Source organism: Oryctolagus cuniculus, chromosome 7 (genome assembly GCF_964237555.1).
Source record: "Oryctolagus cuniculus chromosome 7, mOryCun1.1, whole genome shotgun sequence".
Lineage (NCBI taxonomy): Eukaryota > Metazoa > Chordata > Mammalia > Lagomorpha > Leporidae > Oryctolagus > Oryctolagus cuniculus.
In genome coordinates this window covers 21,648,195-21,667,834 of record NC_091438.1, presented here as the reverse complement: position 1 = coordinate 21,667,834, position 19,640 = coordinate 21,648,195, and the positions used below count along the sequence as shown (strand labels likewise).

Here is a 19,640-nt window from a genome sequence, read left to right as displayed (position 1 = left end):
AATTCTTTTCAAATTAGAATTCCTAACATGAACAAGCAGTTATATGTAAGAGCAGAATACCTTTTAGACACCCCAACACATAAAATTCGACTCTCATCTTCTCCCTATTAAGTCACATAGACAAATAAAATGCAGAATGAGGTTGTACATGAAAAGGAAAGTGTGAGGTCGAGAAAGCAATGTGTACAACAAAGGACAAAAGTCCAGGAGGTTTTAAAGATGAGAGCGGGGCAACATATCTACAAGACACTGGCACCAATGAAAGCAAGGGAATGGAAATGTCTAGGAAGAGTGAGGGCTCTTCCCAGAAAAAAAGAACTTAACAAAATATTAAAAACTCATGTATATTATGAAAAACCATGCACAGATCAGATATCAAAAGACCTTGCAGAATTAAACTTCTCTTAGTTCTATTTTTCCACAACCACGTTGAAGTACGCTTATAATGTAATAGAACAGTTCATCTATACTAGATAAAAATAAACAACTAAAAACTGACAGAGTATAACTTGTGAATGTTTTCTTCTTGCTACTGAAAACTCCACAAGAAACAGAAGTTGGCGGTGGGCATTTATTCCAGAGGTTAAAACATTCAACACACATCGGAATGCCTGGGTTTGATGTCCAGTTACAGTTAATGACTCCAGTTTGTCACCAGGCAGAACTGGTAAGACAGTGGTGATGTCTCAAATTACTTACTGGTTGCCTGCCACTCACAAAAGAGAACTGGCTTGCACTGCAAATCCTGATTCTGACCCCAGCACAGCCCTGGCTATGGTAGGCATTTGTATAGTGAACCAGCAGATAGGAGCAAGCAAGGTCCACCTCTCTCTCACACTGACTCCATTTTTTCAAATTTGAAAAAACTTGAAAGTCAAACTTTACTTCTTAGATCTACTGTAAATATGTACTAAATCAAAACACTTTTTTCAAAAAGATTTATTTTATTTGAAATGCAGAGTTAGAGAGAGGTAGAAACAGAGAGATATCTTTCATCCACTGGTTCACTCCCCAGATGGCAGCAATGAAACCAGGAGCTTCATCCAGGTCTCCCATATGGGCCAAGGGTCCCAAAGATTTGGGCCACTTTCAGCTGCTTTCCCAGGAACATTATCAGGGAGCTGGATTGGAAGTGGAAGAGATTCGAATTGATGCAGGCATTGAAGGCTACAATTTAACCCATTATGCCACAGCGCCAAGCCTCTATTGTTTTTTAAAGATATATTTTACATAGTTATTTCAAAATAAGAGTTACAGGAGACTAGAGGAGAGACATACAGATCTTCTGTCTGCTGTTTCACTCCCCAAATAGCTACAATACCCAGTGCTTTGCTAGATCAAAGCCAGGAGCCTAGAACTCTGTTCTAGTCTCCCACATAGATGGCAGGAGCCCAAGTATGTGGGCCATTTCTGCTGCTTTCCCAGGTGCTTTAGCAGAAAGCTGGATTAGAAGTGGAACAGCCAGGACATGAAACAGCACTCAAATGGCACGCTGGAGGTACAGGCAGCAGCTTAACCCACTGAACCACAATGCCAGTCCACACTTTATTAATTTAACTAAATGTAGTAATACGTTATTGGAAGGATTCGGAGGGAAGGCAAGAGGTATACTTTAAGAACTAAATCAGGGGGCCAGTGCTGTGGCACAGTGGGCTAACGCCCTGGTCTGAAGCACCAGCATCCCATATGGGCACTAGTTCGAGACCCACCTCCTCCACTTCCGATCCAGCTCTCTGCTATGGCCTGGGAAGGCAGCAGATGGCCCAAGTCCTTGGGGCTCCGCACCTGTGTGTGAGACCCAGAAGCTCCTGGCTTCGGATCGGCACAGTTCTGGCCATTGTGGCCAACTGGGGAGTGAACCAGTGGATGGAAGACCTCTCTCTCTCTCTGCCTCTCCTCTCTTTGTATAACTGATTTTCAAATAAATAAACAAAAAATTTTTTAAAAAAAGGAATAAACGCAGTTGCCTCAGATGTGGAAAGATGGATTTGCTGGTGGCTAAAAGGTATTCAGTGTCATCTGAGATTTAGCCATGTCTACTAGCCTGCTACTGATTTTTTATACCAAGTTATATTATTTATCCAAAGGGAGAAAACGGTCTAGGATGGGAAGATCAGAGTTACATAGAACAGAAACCAGCAACCTTTTTCTGTAAGCATACAAATAAAAAATATTCTAGAGTCTGTGGACCACATGGTCTTTCCCAAATCCAGAACTCTGCCCTTGTAAAATTCCCACAAAGACAAAAGAAAATACCATGGTTGCGCTCAGTGGGTCACACTTGGCGCTCAGTGGGTCACACACAAGCTGCCACTCCTACTGTAGATTCTCTCTCTAATGAGAGATCAAACTAAACCACCTGAGAGGATTTTTCTATCTTCATTTGCACAGTTCTCTTTCATCAGATACTTATCTTTTGTCCTCCGAGGTTAAGTCAGCTTGTACTGACTCTTCAACATATCACATTCTGCATCCTACATCCTACCCACAGAAAGTGCTCACATCAGTCGGTCAAGACCTCAGACTCCCAAATCTAACTGTGTAACTCGACCTCTGCAGTACTTCAATATTTGCACAATTTTTCCCCTTTAAGATTCCCACTTGGCCCCGGTGCTGCGGCTCAGTAGGCTAATCCCCCGCCTTGCGGCGCCGGCACACGGGGTTCTAGTTCCGGTCGGGGCGCCGGATTCTGTCCCGGTTGCCCCTCTTCCAGGCCAGCTCTCTGCTGTGGCCAGGGAGTGCAGTGGAGGATGGCCCAAGTGCTTGGGCCCTGCACCCCATGGGAGACCAGGATAAGTACCTGGCTCCTGCCATTGGATCAGCGCAGTGCGCTGGCTGCAGCGCACCGGCTGCAGCAGCCATTGGAGGGTGAACCAACGGCAAAGGAAGACCTTTCTCTCTGTCTCTCTCTCTCACTGTCCACTCTGCCTGTCAAAAAAAAAAAAAAAAAAAAAAAAAAAAAAAGTGCTTTCAAGTGTGGTTATAAAACCATCCATGGTATCACGTCTCCAGTTGTGACAAATATGCCTTTTTTTTTAAAGGTTTATTTATTTTATTTGAAAGGTAAAGTTACAGAAAGGCAGAGACAGAGAGGGAAAGGGAGAGAAGGGGTCTTCCATCCACTGCTTCACTCCCTAGATGGCCGCAACAGCTGGAGCTGCACCGACATGAAGCCAGGAGCCTCTTTTGATCTCCCACATGAGTACAGTGGCCCAAGAATATGGACCATCTTTCATATCTTTCCCAGGCCATAGCAGAGAGTTTGATCAGAAGAGGAACAGCCAGGACTCGAACTGGTGCCCTTATGCGATGACAGCACTGCAGGTAGCAGCTTTACCTACTACACCACAGCGCCGATGTGTGCTCTCTCTCTCTCCTTCCCTCCCTCCCTCTCTCCCTCTCTAACTCTGCCTTTCAAAAAAAATAGAATGAATAAAAGAGAGGGGGAAAAAAAGTCAAACCACAAGCCACAGCCAGGACAAACAACACATACTGGGAAAAAATTAAACACCTCCTAGGCAGCTAGAAGAAAAATGAGTGCCAAATAGTCAAGACGGTAACACCAGTGGTGAATAGGGGTTGGGATTCAGTAGAGACCATAAATGCTAAGGGTTCTAACACCAAAAAATATGAGAATATCCACTTTAGAATGAAGATTCTTTTATGTAAATTCTTCTTATTTGATTTTTTTTTTTTTGACAGGCAGAGTTAGAGAGAGAGAGAGAGAGACAGACAGACAGAGAGAAAGGTATTCCTTTTTCCATTGGTTCACCCCCCAAACGGCCTCTACGGCCAGCATGCTGTGCCGATTCGAAGCCAAGAGCCAGGTGCCTCCTCCTGGTCTGCCATGTGGGTGCAGGGCCCAAGGACCTGAGTCATCCTCCACTGCCTTCCCGGGCCACAGCAGAGAGCTGGCCTGGAAGAGGAGCAATCGGGACAGAATCTGCCACACCAACTGGGACTAGAACCCGGGGTGCCGGTGCTGCAGGCGGAGGATTAGCCAAGTGAGCTGAGGCGCCAGCCTCTTATTTGATTTTAAGACACTCTACAACAGAAAGAAACTTCAAAAGGATCTAATGTATCCACTAAATTACTGACAACAAAACTCAAGCTGAGCCAATTCCCATAGCCCTAGTACATTTCTGCATATTCTAGTACTTCTAAGTCACTGAGGCTACAGTATTCTCTACTCAAAATACCATTAGTGTCATAAAAGAAAAATGTAGGTAGAAAACAGATTTAAATACAGCTTTGAAAGTAATTAGCTGTTTGACCATATACTGTCTAATCTTATGTAAGCTTCATTTAGCTTACCTATAAATTGGGAAGTAATTGTTGGATGTACCAAAAAGTACACAAATTCCTGAGGATAAACCTTTAAATATTAACTTTTCTTCTAAAACTTCTGCAAATTATACTCAAAGTGGGGCCAGTGTTGTGGCGCAGTGGGTCAAGCGACCACTTACAATACCGGCATTCCATATGGGCACCAGTTCAAGTCCTGGTGCTCCACTTCTGAAAGAGCTGCTTACTAATGGGCTGGGAAAAGCAGCGGAAGATGATCCAAGTGCTTGGCATCCTGCTACCATCATGGGAGAACTGGAAGAAGTTTTGGCTTGACCACAGGGCTGGCTGTTGCAGCCATCTGGGGAGTACACCAATGGATGGAATCTCCCTCTCTCTATACTTTCAAATAAATAAATAAATCCAGGCCCTCCCTAGATATCATGGGCATTTGAGAAGTAAATGAGATGGAAGGTAGGTAGGTAGGTAGGTAGGTGGAGGGGTGTGGGTGGGTGGGTGGGTGGTATATGTGTGTGTGTGTGTGTGTGTGTGTGTGCCTTTTAAGTAAACACAATTTTTTTTAGAATTGAAAAAAGAATTTGCATATTTAGGATGATTCATGACCACTGAATCTGGGGTTAGTCTTTATAAAACTTGATAACTTGATGTGGCAGGATTAAGAAGGATTTTACTTTCAATGATCATGTGTTACTCTATTTAAAACACCAATATTTGATAAAATCCTTTTTTTTTTTATTATTTTTTTGACAGGCAGAGTGGATAGTGAGAGAGAGAGACAGAGAAAAAGGTCTTCCTTTGCCGTTGGTTCACCCTCCAATGGCCAACACGGCAGGCGCGCTGCAGCCGGTGCACCGCGCTGATCCCAAGGCAGGAGCCAGGTGCTTATCCTGGTCTCCCATGGGGTGCAGGGCCCAAGTACTTGGGCCATCCTCCACTGCCTTCCTGGGCCACAGCAGAGAGCTGGCCTGGAAGAGGGGCAACCGGGACAGAATCCGGCGCCCCAACCGGGACTAGAACCTGGTGTACCGGTGCCGCTAGGTGGAGGATTAGCCTATTGAGCTGTGGCGCCGGCCTGAAATCCATTTCTTAAAAGCAATAGAAAAAAAAAGAACCTATATTCTATAGTTTAAGTACTGATGAAAAGTGACCATTTTTAAAACCTAAAGAACATTATTACCAACTAAAAGGCTTCCCAGTAAGTCTGTAATCTGAAATATTTGGAACTGAGCACAGCAGGCTTTGAATTATTGTTGAATCACAATAAACAGGAGTATGATAACTGTTTTGTCTTGTTCAGCTATAAGGACAAAGCATCCTTTTATATATGGGTAAGACAGAATTGAGGAAAGTGAATGTGAAAAAGATTAGAATGGGTTAATGGGTACATTGTGGCATAATAGGTTAAGCCGCTACCTGCATCCCACACAAGTGCCTCTTCGAATCCTGGCTGCTCTACTTCCAATCCAGTTCCCTGCTAATGTGCCTAGGAAAAGCAGAGGAAAATGGCCCAAATCCCTGGGACCCTGCACACACATTGGAGGCCTGAAGGAAGCTCCTGAATCCTGGTTTCAGCCTGGCCAACCCTGGCCATGGCAATTCAGGGAATAAACCAACGGATGGAAGGTGTATCTCCTCCTCTCTCTGTCTTACAAATAAATAATTTTTTTAAATGTACTAATGAATCTGTGTTAAGTACTCAAATTTTGTAACCAGTAAACAAAATGAGCCAACTTAACATAATGCCTTGGCAAATATAGTATACATTATTTTGAAATAATTATAAATTAAACGCACATACTTTTGTTATACTTTTTCTAGAAAAAGGCAGCATAATTAACACAATTTTAAACAAGTTGGTTTCTTGAGGAAGCAAACACTTCAAAATAATTAATTCCATAAACATATAGCACTCTTAAATAATAAGAAACGGGAAGGACCAGTGATATGATCTAACAGTTTAAACCACTGTCTGCAATGCCAGCATTCCATATGGGAGCCAGCTGAGTCTAAGCTGCTTCACTTCTGATCCAGCGCCCTGCTAATGGACCTGGGAAATCAGTTTAAGATGGCACAGCGGGTTAACGCCCTGGCCTGAAACACAAGCATCCCATATTGGTGCCAGTTCGAGACTTGGCTACGCCACTTCCAATCCAGCTCTCTGCTATGGCCTGGGAATGCAGAAAATGGCCCAAGTCCTTGTGGCGCTACACCCACGTGGGAAACCCAGAAGAAACTCCTGGCTTCAGATCAGCACAGCTTCGGCCATTGCAGCCAATTGAGGAGTGAATCAGCAGATGGAAGACCGACTGACAGACCTCCCTCCCTCCCTCCCTCTCCCCCTCCCCCCCACCGCCTCTCCTCTATCTGTGTAACTCTAACTTTCAAATAAATAAATAATTCTTTAAAAAAAATATGGTTGGAGTGCTTGGGCACCAGCCCTCATGTGGGAGATCCAGATACAGATCCTAGCTCCTGGCTACAGCCAGGGCCAGCCCCAGCCATTGCAGCTATTTGATAAATGAACTAACTAATGGAAGACATACCATCCCTCAACCATAACTCTGCCTTTCAAAAAAAAAAAAAAAAAAAAACTTAATAAAATAATATAAAAACCAGGAGCACCATGTTACTAGTGAAATCAAATTAATAAGTTGAAACATTTTGGTGAACTCATTTAAGCATGTTTACCTTAATACTGACACAGTACGGATGGTAACACTGACCACACTGAGAACAGGCAAGTAATCTTCCTTCTGCTCCCTGGCCAAAACTGCCACAAACTACACACATATCCTGAAATTGAGAAAATACGAATATATTTAAAATTGCAAATTAAACTGAAACATATATATTTTAATTTAACAATACATTCTTAACTAATATGGCTTTACAGATAAATTAATGATTTCTGTGCCTATGGAATAAAGCAGAAACACAAAAAGAATATAAAGTTCAAACCTGATGTAAAGTGAACTTGTCGCTACTTGAAAACAATACAACAGTATTGTGCATAGAATTTTCTTCCTCATCCTTATTTGATGAAATATCTGCAGTTGACACCTTTAAAAAATACAAAAAATGTGAAATTGTATTTTCCACTTATATTACACTTCACTGCAAAGTTCCACCAAATTTATATTTGAGGGGCCAGCACTGTGGTGCAGCAGGTACAGCTACTGCCTGAGACACCAGAATCTCATATGGGTGCCAGATGAAGTCCAGACTGATTCATTTCAGATCCAAGTCCAAGATAATGTCCCTGGGAAAGCAGCAGCAGAAGGCTGAAGCCCCTGGGCCCCTGCACCCCTATGGAAGACCTGGAAGGAACTCTTGGCTCCTGGCTTTGTTCTGGCCCAGCCCTCACTACTGTGGACATTTGTGGAGTGAACCACTGGAAGGAAGATTTCTCTCTTTCTCTTTGCCTCTCTCTCTGTAATGCTGCATTTTAAATAAATAACTCTTTTAAAAAATATGTAACTTTTCTCCAGGGCCTAGACTAACAATCCCAGAGTATAATAATAATGTCAAGATACTACCATAGAACTTGGGAATGATTATGGATCACAAATTTAATTTACCTAATTGCATCTTTAGATATGCAATTCCTATAGATCAGGGAGTAATGAGAAAATATAAACCTGCCTTCATTCACACTTAATTACTCAAATTCTAAACTATAAAAGTATATTTTATACAGGTACAGACATGCAATACCCTCTATCTAGTGTCATTTAAGAACTACACCACTGGGGCCAGCGCTGTGGCATAGTGGGTAAAGCCAATGCCTGCAGTGCCAGCATCCCATATGGGTGCCAGTACATATCCAAACTGCTCCACTTCAGATACAGCTCCCTGCTTATGTGCCAGAGAAAGCAGCAAAAGATGGCCCACGTCTTTGGGCCCCTTAACCCACATCGGAGACCTAGAAGTGGCTCCTAGGTCAGGATTGGTCTAGCTCCGGCCATTGAAACCATTTGTGGAATGAACCAGTGCATGGGAGATCTTTCTCTTTCTCTTTCTCTTTCTCTCTCTGCCTCTGCCTTTCACATAAATAACATAAACAAAAAAATAAATAGAAGAACTGCACTGTAGATAGTCCAAGTGGAGATGTGCCACAGCACATTCTTTTCAGTGTTTCTGAAATGGATTTCAAAGACTCAGTACCAAACAAAAAAAAAAAAGAATGTAAAATAACTCTTTAACCCTATATATTACAAGCTGAAGTGGTAGATTTGAATATTTAAGTCAAATGATATATAGTTTAACCTGATAATGAGCCTAGGGAAGAGGCAGAAGATGGCCCAAATGCTTGAGCCCTTGTACCTATGTTGGAGACCTCGATGGAGTTCCTGGATCCTGGCCTCAGCCTGGCCCAGCCCCATTCGTTTTGGTCATTTGGAGAGGGAACCAATGGATAGAGGCAAGCGAGCATGCATGCCTGCTCTCTCTCTGCCTCTCCTTTTCTTTCTCTGTAACTCTGCCTTTCCAATAAATATTTAAGAAACAAAAAACTGTACATATCAAGTGTTTGTAGTTTACTTTATATCAATTATGCCTGAATAAGCCTGGTGTTTGGGTTTGCTATATATTTTAAAATATACACACTCACAACAGAAGACCAGAATCCACAATTCCTTGCTCCTGGTGTAATATTCAAATTGAACAAGTCTACTAATTTACAGGAAAACTGACAAAGGGGTAAAAGTCTTGTTATAAATCATCTATAAAGCCTCTTAAATTAAAACAACTCAAAAACAGGCATAAAATGCTCAACATTTTTAGAGTCTATGCTAATCTGTGATGTCACAGAGAAAGAGTGATATCTCCGTGGTTCACTCCCCAAATGACTGCATAGCTGAGGCTGGGCCAGGCTGAGCCTAAAGCTCCATCTAGGTCTTCCACGTGAGTGGCAGGACTCAACTACTTGAGTCTGCTGCTTCCAAGATGATTAGAAGGGAGCTGGACTAGAAGAGTAATAGCCAGAATTCAAACCAGCACTCTGCATCCTGGACTGGTGGCTTGATGGCTGCACCACAAAGTCCTCTAATGTCTTCTAAAGTGGTGTAACACTGAGAGGAAGTGCAACCAACAACCGAAAACACTAACCTAACTAAGCTTTCCAAACAGATTCATGAATGTAATAGTTAGTTTGCTGTTCTTTTTCTTAATAAAAGAGCAAATGTGTTACATGATGCCTTTCTGTAGAAGGCTGGCATACAGAGATTAAAAAAGTCAAAGGCAAAGGCTTAAAAATAAATAAATAAATAAATAAATAAATAAATAAATAAATAAAAGACATAAGAGCTGAGAAAGTAGAAAATACAACAGAAATCCTGGTCAGAGGATAGGGGAGAAAAGGTAGAGACAGAGAAAAATTTTACTCTATTTATGTGACTCTTATGGATCTACATAACTTGCTACAAATGAGATTATCATCAGTAACTGACAAGGATAATAGCAAAAATAAATAAAGTAAGCCTCACTCCAGGTAACACAACAGCTCCAATTCCACTCTTTAGTTTCGACCTGCCTCTGCCACCTCTTCCTGACAGTCCTGCTCCACGAGGTCTGCGTTTGCCTGGAAATCCAGAGCCACGGCCCTAGTTAACAGATAAGAGAAAGTCAATGTTTTGTAAAAGCCGCACAAAATTTTTAGAGGCAAACATCAGTGAGATAAAACATTTTATTAAATACTACTCAAATAGTTGCTTTTATTTTTATTTATATATTTCGAGACCACATTTATTATTTGTATCTTTAAACATGTACAAGTATTCCACAATGGAAACAGAAAGTGCTTATAATCTTGGAATCAAACTTTGTCATTTTGAATGCCCTCCATTAGCACACCTTGGTATTATCTTCCCATTCCCTAGTCCTACATTCTAGATGGCTTAAAAATAAAGAAATGAACCATAATTCAATGTACAAAAGTGTAATCAATGAACAGTAATATAAAGAAGTACCCTTATTAACTGGTCTTTTAGCAATTATGTTAATAGCTAACAATTACTGAATACTTATCACTTACTGATCTAAGCCCTTTCTATTCTCCATTTCATTAATAAACAGGGATAAACAGGGTGAGTAACTTGTCATTGATACAGCACAAATCTGGCCCCCTTGTCCTGTACTATTCTGTACTGCTATGCTGCATGGAAATTAATTCTACTAGCACACAATAATCTTATTAAATTAGGTCACTTTTCATTACTATTCATGACTACCTCATTCTACCTTAGTAGTTAGAGGAAAAAAATCACACAGATCATAGCATTTAGAAAAAAACTTACACAGATTAACAAGGCTGACTAAAAGGGTGAAAGTCTTGCTGTAAATCGTCAGGATAATAAATACTTGAACTAAAAAGAATTTATCTGAGTTTTCACCCAAATTCCATGGGAAAACATTTAATCCCTTGATATTTTCAGTCCTAAGTACCAGGGCTGGGGGAACATTTTATTCCCTCATATATATGTATACTCAAGTACTACTCCTTAACAAAACCTGGCATCCATACAGAGCAGATATATTGTGTATATCTAAAATTATTAAAATAATCATAAAAATTCTCTCTTCTCTCCCCTCCCCACCCCAGACCTCAAGTTAAGGAACATGTCACAGTGTCAACTCATTTCACTAATCATAGTTTGAAATGCTGCTCACTCCATTCCCTAATTAACAGAATGGTTTCCATGTTAAAAATCTATGGTTTTGCCAGCGCCGCAGCTCAATAGGCTAATCTTCCGCCTGCGGCGCTGGCACACAGGGTCCTAGTCCTGGTCGGGGCGCTGGATTCTGTCCTGGTTGCCCCTCTTCCAGGCCAGCTCTCTGCTGTGGCCAGGGAGTGCAGTGGAGGATGGCCCAAGTGCTTGGGCCCTGCACCCGCATGGGAGACCAGGAGAAGCACCTGGTTCCTGGCTTTGGATCAGCTCAGCGCGCCAGCCTCAATGGCCATTGGAGGGTGAACCAATGGCAAAGGAAGACCTTTCTCTCTGTCTCTCTCTCACTGTCCACTCTCCCTGTCAAAAAAAAAATTTCTATGGTTATCTGTGTGTTATGATCATAAAACAGACACATGTGGACACAGAGGGGGAAACTTTCTCACTCTTCAGTTTAATAAGCACAACCTCCTTTCAGCTTGTGAATGGTCTCTCCTCATCCCTCACCCTGCTCTCCCTCTAGAACCTCTCAGAGGTCCATCAGCTTCTCGGAACAAGGAACACATGTAGATTAGTTTGCTTTGTTTTTAAGTAAAAGAACTGATTAAAAAGACTACAGCAATTTCTCAATTTACTTTGCCCAATATCTAATGACACAGATAAAAATAAGTGAAAAATCGGTGGCATTTGCTTAAAAAAAAAGTCACCTTTTACACTCCCCAAATATTTATACCATAATAAATTGGATGATAACAGAGCAAGTTAAAAATTAGTTCTTCCAATCATGATAGAAAATAAGTACAATCTAGAAATGTTCATGAAATCTTGATTAAACCTTAAGTCTAAATAAAGCACACTTATTCAACAATTCCAGAAATACGTAAGATGAAGAAAAAGTATCTTCTCTACTCAATGAACCATTTTTACTGATGCGGTGATAAATGCAGTTTCAAATTCATTTTTTTCCATTCAAAATGCATCAGATTATTTACTTCAAGGACTAGTAGAATCATTCACCAAAGACACATGGAGAAGCCCCTACAGTTCTGAGGTTATTGGCACAGACCACAAAATCTGCTGCAATTCTGGTGTTTCCTTTCCATTAGCACTTAAGAGATTAATGTTACTTGGCTTTTGTTCTTTCCTAAGCAGCAAAATTTTATGAATTCATGAATAAGCAAGTCTATCTTTTGGCCTACTCCTCTCATAAAAAATAGGTAATTACAACAAAAGAAATCAACCACAGAAAGAAGTATTAAAAATACACTGTTAAAATTGCAATTTAACTCCCTCCTAGTCCAGATTTTAAAATGTAAGCGCGTTGTTTCCTTTAAAACTATTAGCTTAAAAAAGTGGCTCTGGAAGTTGCATCTAGAAAAGAAAGGTTTAATTCTTAACATCTAGTGGGATAAAACAAACCAGAAATAAATGACACATGAATGTAAATGCAATTTTATTTACCACTTTGATGCTCCAAATGGCACTGCCAGGAAGCTGCCTGGTTTTAAAAATTTCCCGACCTTCTGAAATGTCTGGGGACCAGGAAGGTGGGCTCACTGTATTATGGGTACTCCAAGCCCCCTAGGATATGGCAGGTGAGAAAATAGATGTATAAAACTCAGCAACATAAAAGGTCAAAGCCAGCAACTAAGGAACTTTAGAACAGCAAAAACAAATGCAAACGTATGGAAATTTAGGACAAATTGCTTCATGGTAGGGATGATAAAGTTATCACTTACAGAGACTTTTACTTAAATGTTTGCAGCTACAATTTAAAGTATTTTATTCTGGTTGAAACATCACTAAAATGAAATACATTAAAAATTAAGGTTTATAAAACATCACAGCACTAACTCTATGAACTGCAATTTTAACACCGAAGTAAATACATGACTAAAATCAATCATATTCTAAGAATTAACACTAGAAGAAACTACATGGGAGATTTTCTTCTAACAAGTATCACACTCCACTGAAAAGGAGAAAATAGCTAACCTTGAAGAATTCTATGTTCTATTGTCGTAAACAATCAAACCAATAGTACAAAATTGCAACCAGAAACATGAACAAATCAACAGGCATATAAACTGTGGAATGTTAGTTTGTAACTTTTAAATGCAAACATCATTAATCTTCCTTCACTGACCCTTAGTTGTAGGTTTAAGTATTCAATTTTATTTAGAGAAGTTAAGGGTTTTTTAGAGATTATATCCAGGGGTCTAATTTGAAAAGTGAATAAATGCTAAAGCAAATTGTCCCAAATTTGCAAATTAAAATGTCTAACAAATCTGATAAATTAAACAGGAAATATTATATCAAGGTAATTAAAATAAAATTAAGGCATTTCAGTTCTAAATAACCACATTCAGCAATAATCAGAACTGATCTGATGAAGATACTAAACAGCATTAAAAAGTTTACTCCACAAAGGAACATTTCAAAGGAACACACAAAACAAATGCCGCACAATAAAGAAAACTATATTGATTATGTAATTCAACAATAAATACTACAAGTCTACCAATTACATGACCAAAACTTGATGTACACAGTACTTACCAGGTTTCTATTATCAAACTAGCAAGCAATATCCCATCAATTACATAAAAATACCACACTAAGTTAAAATAAGCAGAAACTAAAGCTGGGCTACTCTGTAAAGGAGGGGGATTTTTAAGATCAGTTTCACTTTTAATTCATAAACCCAATCCACAAACATTATAAATCCAGCAATCCAACTCTCATTCTCTCTAGCAAACTTTTAAAAAAGCCCTCTAGCATTGTTCATGTTTTCATACTGAAGATCAAATCTCTTCACGTTTTGTCTTCAGCAATTTTAATGTGAACTTCCACTGCCAGCAGGCCCACTGTGGCCACCACTCGCTCTCCCCCAGCCTGCTACAACAACCTACAACACCGGCAACTCCTTAAGCCTTTCTCTGCACAGCAGCCAGAGGAACGCAGGGGTCAAGCAAATCACTACCCTACTTTAATCCCTTCCATTGCTTCTCTGTACACTTAAACAAATCTTTCCCAAAGCCTCTCTCAAGTCTTACCCCGTGTCATTTTCTCCCTGCCAGTATGCCCTGCCCATCTGGCTTCCTCGCTATTCACAGCCTGCCAGGCTCAAAACACTGCAATCCTGGACCTCTTGAACATCTTGAAGGTATGGCCTCAAAAATACTTCAACAGGACACCCTTCATTAGCATACCAAACCCACTGTCCTTCTTGGAACACATCCGCAGGATCCTCTCACTGCATCAGCATTCTGGGTATCAGAGGTGGAGGAAGGAGCAAGAGAGACCTAAATACAGTTCTCTCATTAACACTGCTTTCTCTGAGGATGTTTGGCTAGTGTATGTTTTAAATTCCTTTCAGTCTGTCAATAGTTCTCAAAGCATACCAAAAAATGCCATATTCTACCATAGAAATAATATTGAACAACTTTATTTCAGAAACATGAACTTTCTGGTAATTATGTAATATTCATCATAATTTAAAAGTTAGTTTTGATGCCAGAACTGTATCTCATTTCAAAAATAATTTATAGTTCATATAACATGAATAAACCAAATTAAGGGCTTTATAAGATAAAGAATATTTGGATGTCATTTCAGGGATAATTAGAAAACCACTCAACTGCTATGAAGAATTTATATAACAAAAGCTTGGATAATTATATTATGAATTTTAATAAGAAGATTATCTTAAGACACCAGAAGATAGATTAGCTATAATTTTATAGGAGCTGAAGAAAAATTATGATTTTGTATAGATGTTGTGACAAAGAAATTATTCAATATATTCTTTAGACCTTAAAACTAAAATACAGGGGCTGGCAATGTGGCGTACCAAGTAAAGCTGCCGCCTGCAGTGCTGGCACCCTATATGGGCACCGGTTTGAGTCCTGGCTGCTCCACTTCTGAACCAGCTCTCTGCTATGGCCTCAGAAAGCAGTAGAAGATGGCCCAAGTCCATGGGCCCTTGCAAATGAGAGATCTGAAAGAAGCTCCTGGCTCCTGGCTTTGGATCAGCACAGCTCTGGCCGCTGTGGCCAACTGGGGAGTGAACCAGCAGAGGGAAGACAGACCTCCCTCCCTCCCTCCCTCCTTCCCTCCCTCTCTGGCTCTCCTCTGTGTAACTCTTTCAGATAAATAAATTTTTTAAAAAGATTTATTTTTATTTATTTGAAAGACACAGTGACAGAGAGAGGTAGAGACAGAAAGAGGTCTTCCATCTGCTGGGTCACTCTCCCAGATGGCCACAACAGCCAGAGCTGCACTGATCTGAAGCCAGGAGCTTCCTCCAGGTCTCCTACATGGGTGCAGGAGCCCAAGGACTTGGGCCACCTTCTACTAGCTTTCCCAGGGCATAGCAGAGAGCTGGATCGGAAGAGGAGCAGCCGGGACTAGAACCAGCACCCATATGGGGTATTTTCACGTGTTGTCTTTACAGTGATTGGTGTTTCACACAGTCAAGGCTATGTAGTTACTCTGATTACTATTTTCAGTAAAAATAATTACAAGGCAACTTATTTGGTTTTAGGGCCATTACTTCAGAGCAACATCTAACATTATTATAGTATCTTCTCAAGTCTCCATCTCAAAAGACTATATGCATTATTCTGAAATATAAGAAAGTAGTAGCATTTACTACATGACTGCTGCTTTATGTTATTAAATTATAACCAAATACTTTTATAGATAAACAAGTTAACGTAGTAAGATAATAGTGAGAGGATAAGGGTTTCAATCTAAGCAATTACATGATAAAAATTCAGTGTGAATATTTTAATGAATCAGTCTTTCCAACTAAACTTAGAAAATAGGAATAAAGAATACAAAACATTTCTAAAAAGTCACTTTTTAAAAAGAGTAGTATTTAAACTATAATACATGTAGAAATCACTGATGGCATCCACATTACATTTTTTTTATTTTCCTTAAAAAGGGAATTTACAATGGTTCTTCAAAACGTTTACAGAAAAATAAAATTAAAAGTTCATTTGGTGCAGAATAATGGGCATTTTCCATAAACTTTTTGAAGAACCTTCATATATCTACATATTACTAATGAAATCATTAGTGGGTTCTAAAAGTATCTAATATGTACATTTTACCTTTAGAGTATCCAAGAATGGAAAATTAAAACTACCCACGGTTGTTTTGTTTCAAAGAATTGGTTTCTTAAATACATGCTACTTTGTATACATTAAATAAAGCAATATTGCAAAATTCACATTTATCTTAATAAAAAGCTAGATATGAAATAATCAAACTTAAAACATGTACTGAAATAGCTTATCAAGAATTGCATCTCTCATCATTCAGACAGGATAATTTAAAAATTTAGTTCTCAAGTCTGGCACTATGGCACAGAAGATTAAGCCTCTGTCTGCAGTGCCGACATCTCACATGGGCACTGATTTGAGTCCTGGCTGCTCCACTTTCAATTCGGCTCACTGCTAATAAGCCTGGGAAAGCAGCAGAAGATGGTCCAAGACCCCTGCAGCTATGCAGGAGACCAGGAAGAAGCACCTGGTCTTGCAGAGCCCCTGCCATTGCAGCCATTTTAGGAGGAAAAAAAAATAGCAGATAGAAGCACTTTTGCGCTCGCTCGCTCACTCTCTCTCTTGTTATCTCTGCCTTTTAAATAAATAAAAAAGTCTTCTAAAAAACTAGTTTTTTTTGTTTAATAAAAAGAGGTATAAGACTTTAGCTTTGAGGTTAACACATTGGATAAGAAAGCCTGTAACAGCCTTTTATGTAGTATTATACACACATGATACTATACTACTTATAGTATTATGTCTAACACCTAAAGGAAAAGTGTAACAGTTCTTTAAAATTGAAAACTTCACTTTTAGGGTTAAGGTCAATGAAGATCCTCAGGGACTGTGTTTTAACTGGTCTAGAGTTGGGCTATTACATTGACATCTTAATAGCTCCCAGGCAGCCGGCGCGGCGGCTCACTAGGCCAATCCTCCGCCTTGCGGCGCCGGCACAACCGGGTTCTAGTCCCGGTCGGGGCGCCGGATTCTGTCCCGGTTGCCCCTCTTCCAGGCCAGCTCTCTGCTGTGGCCAGGGAGTGCAGTGGAGGATGGCCCAAGTGCTTGGGCCCTGCACCCCATGGGAGACCAGGATAAGTACCTGGCTCCTGCCTTGGGATCAGCGTGGTGCGCCAGCCGCGGCAGCCATTGAAGGGTGAACCAACGGCAAAAGGAAGACCTTTCTCTCTCACTGTCCACTCTGCCTGTCAAAAAACAAAACAAACAAAAAAAAAAAACAAAAAACCACAAGCTCCCTGGCAATCAGTGTGACAGGGTCAAGAATCACTTTTCAAAACTCAAGTCCCAACATGCATATATCAGTAACAAAGGAAATACTGAAATATCCAAAAATCTACAACTTAAAGACAATACAACTGATTCATTTAGACAATTTTTACAAAACAATGTGTAACTTGATGACCATTATTGCTCCAAAAATTTTTCTCCTACAATCTATCACGTGTATATCTTTGTTGAAATTTGGTATCTGAAATGAGCAAGATAACAGAACACACAAAGAAAACAAGTTAACTATTCCTCTGGCCAGAAAGGTTCTAAAACGTGCACTGCAGGTCTATTTGAAATATCACAAGAAAGTAATCATATTCCTCCCTAAAATTTTCCATATAAAAATCAAATATAAAAGGTAGAATATAAAACACTAATTTTTTTAACAGGCAGAGTGGACAGTGAGAGAGAGAGAGAGACAGAGAGAAAGGTCTTCCTTTGCCGTTGGTTCACCCTCCAATGGCCGCCGCAGCCGGTGCTCTGCGACCGACCAGCGCACCGCACTGATCCAAAGGCAGGAGCCAGGTGCTTCTCCTGGTCTCCCATGGGGTGCAGGGCCCAAGCACTTGGGCCATCCTCCACTGCACTCCCTGGCCACAGCAGAGAGCTGGCCTGGAAGAGGGACAACCGGGACAGAATCCGGCGCCCCAACCGGGACTAGAGATCCAGTGTGCCAGCACCGCTAGGCGGGGGATTAGCCTATTGAGCCCTGGCGCCGGCTAGAATGCTAAATTTTATTACTAACATCCTAAAAGGATAATTTAACTGATGTCTGTTCCCAAAAAACCTCCATATTAGGTTACATGTATATGATAACTATATACAATGAAAATACAAAGGAGATCTGTTGCTACAGTAAGTGCTTTAATAGAAATCAAAACGAGTCCTACAAGAAACTGAAGAACCAATCTTTCTACCTCAGTCCTTAAAAGTAACGAAAACATAACTGTCTTAGCTTATCAATCATAAATTCATCTTATTTATTTTAATTTCTGCAGTACTTCAGGAACTGATGTTTTCATAATTCTCTAGATGTTTTGTCTTGTACCAGCCAGTAATTAACCATCAGTTTTATGTGGCTATTTTGTACTTCTAACATACTAACTTAAATTAAAGCATGTTACATGTGGAAAACAAACCAGATTTCAAATACTGAATAAAGACTGCGTTCATTTTATGTGAATTAAATGATGAAATATTTTGAATGTATATTTGATTAAATAAAATATATTAGAATTCTGTTGTTTGTGTGTCACTATTACAAAACTACATATATGTGGTTTGTGTTGTATTTATATTAGACATCAGCTGACACTTCTACTGGCTAATTTATCTCTAGATAACAATAATCTGATAAACAGCTATAACATCAAACTTAAAATTTTTCAGATTGTGTTTTTAATTATCCATTTAATTTTGAAAGGAATTCATTGGAAAGCAAGTACAGAAACAGAAAATTAAGATGAATATTAAGATCCAACCATTATGAAACAATTTAATTCTGACTGCTCAGCTTCTGAACCAGTTTCCTGCTCATGTTCCTGAAAATGCAGAAGATGGACCAAGTACTTAGGCCCCTGTCACCCACCTGGGAGACTAGGGTGGAGTTTCAGCTTGGCCCAGGCCTAGCCATTGTGATCATTTGGGATTGGACCAGGCTATGAAAGACCTTTTCTCTATCTCTTCCTCTCTCTGTAACTGCCTTTCGATAAAAAAATACACCTTTAAAACTAAACAAAAATAGGTGGAAGCCAAAGAATATTGCTTACATTATGATCATTGCCAAGAAAATCCATCTCATTTTATAGCCAGTCCCCACTGACAAAAATTTGTAAAATAAAAACTAAATAAAATGAGAGAGGAGGGGCCAGCATTGTGGCATAGTGGATAAAGCCACTACCTGCAGTGCTGGCTTCTCCTATGGGCACCAGTTCCTGTTCCAGCTGCTCCACTTCCCATCCCTAATGTGCCTGAGAAAAGACCAGAGGATGGCCCAAGTGGTTGAGCCCCTGCACCCACGTGTAAGACTTGGATGAAGCTCCTGGCTTCTGACAGGCACAGCTCCGGCTGTTGCAGCCATCTGGGGGAGTGAACCAGTGGACAGAGATCTCTTTCTATCCTTTCTCTCTCTGTAACTCTGCCTTTCAAATACATAAATAAATCTTTAAAGGAAAAAAAAAAAAAAAAAGAAATACATAAGTGCCTGACTTTAAGGAAATCCAAACAATGGACCTCAGTATTTACAATGTAAGGTTAAACACATTTCTGTGATGTTCCGAATATTACAGCACCAGTACCCAAGCACTGGAAAAGCTATCTCATCTTATTCGACGCA

The 19,640-nt window shown here is 40.1% G+C and overlaps 1 protein-coding gene across 25 annotated transcripts in view; it reads right to left on the bottom strand.

Moving 5' to 3' along the window:
- KMT2C (lysine methyltransferase 2C) overlaps positions 1–19,640 on the bottom strand; it is a 422,602-nt gene that overhangs the window by 95,143 nt on the left and 307,819 nt on the right. For 22 of the 25 annotated variants that reach the window (XM_070077275.1, XM_070077280.1, XM_070077282.1 and 19 more), the window contains 4 exons: positions 12,429–12,548; positions 9,789–9,905; positions 7,264–7,365; positions 6,994–7,098 (listed from right to left, as the gene is read on the bottom strand). In XM_070077275.1, coding sequence (XP_069933376.1) covers positions 6,994–7,098; positions 7,264–7,365; positions 9,789–9,905; positions 12,429–12,548 — 444 coding nt within the window. The remainder of the gene's footprint in view (positions 1–6,993; positions 7,099–7,263; positions 7,366–9,788; positions 9,906–12,428; positions 12,549–19,640) is intronic. The other 3 variants (XM_070077287.1, XM_051857093.2, XM_070077286.1) reach the window with 1 other exon arrangement.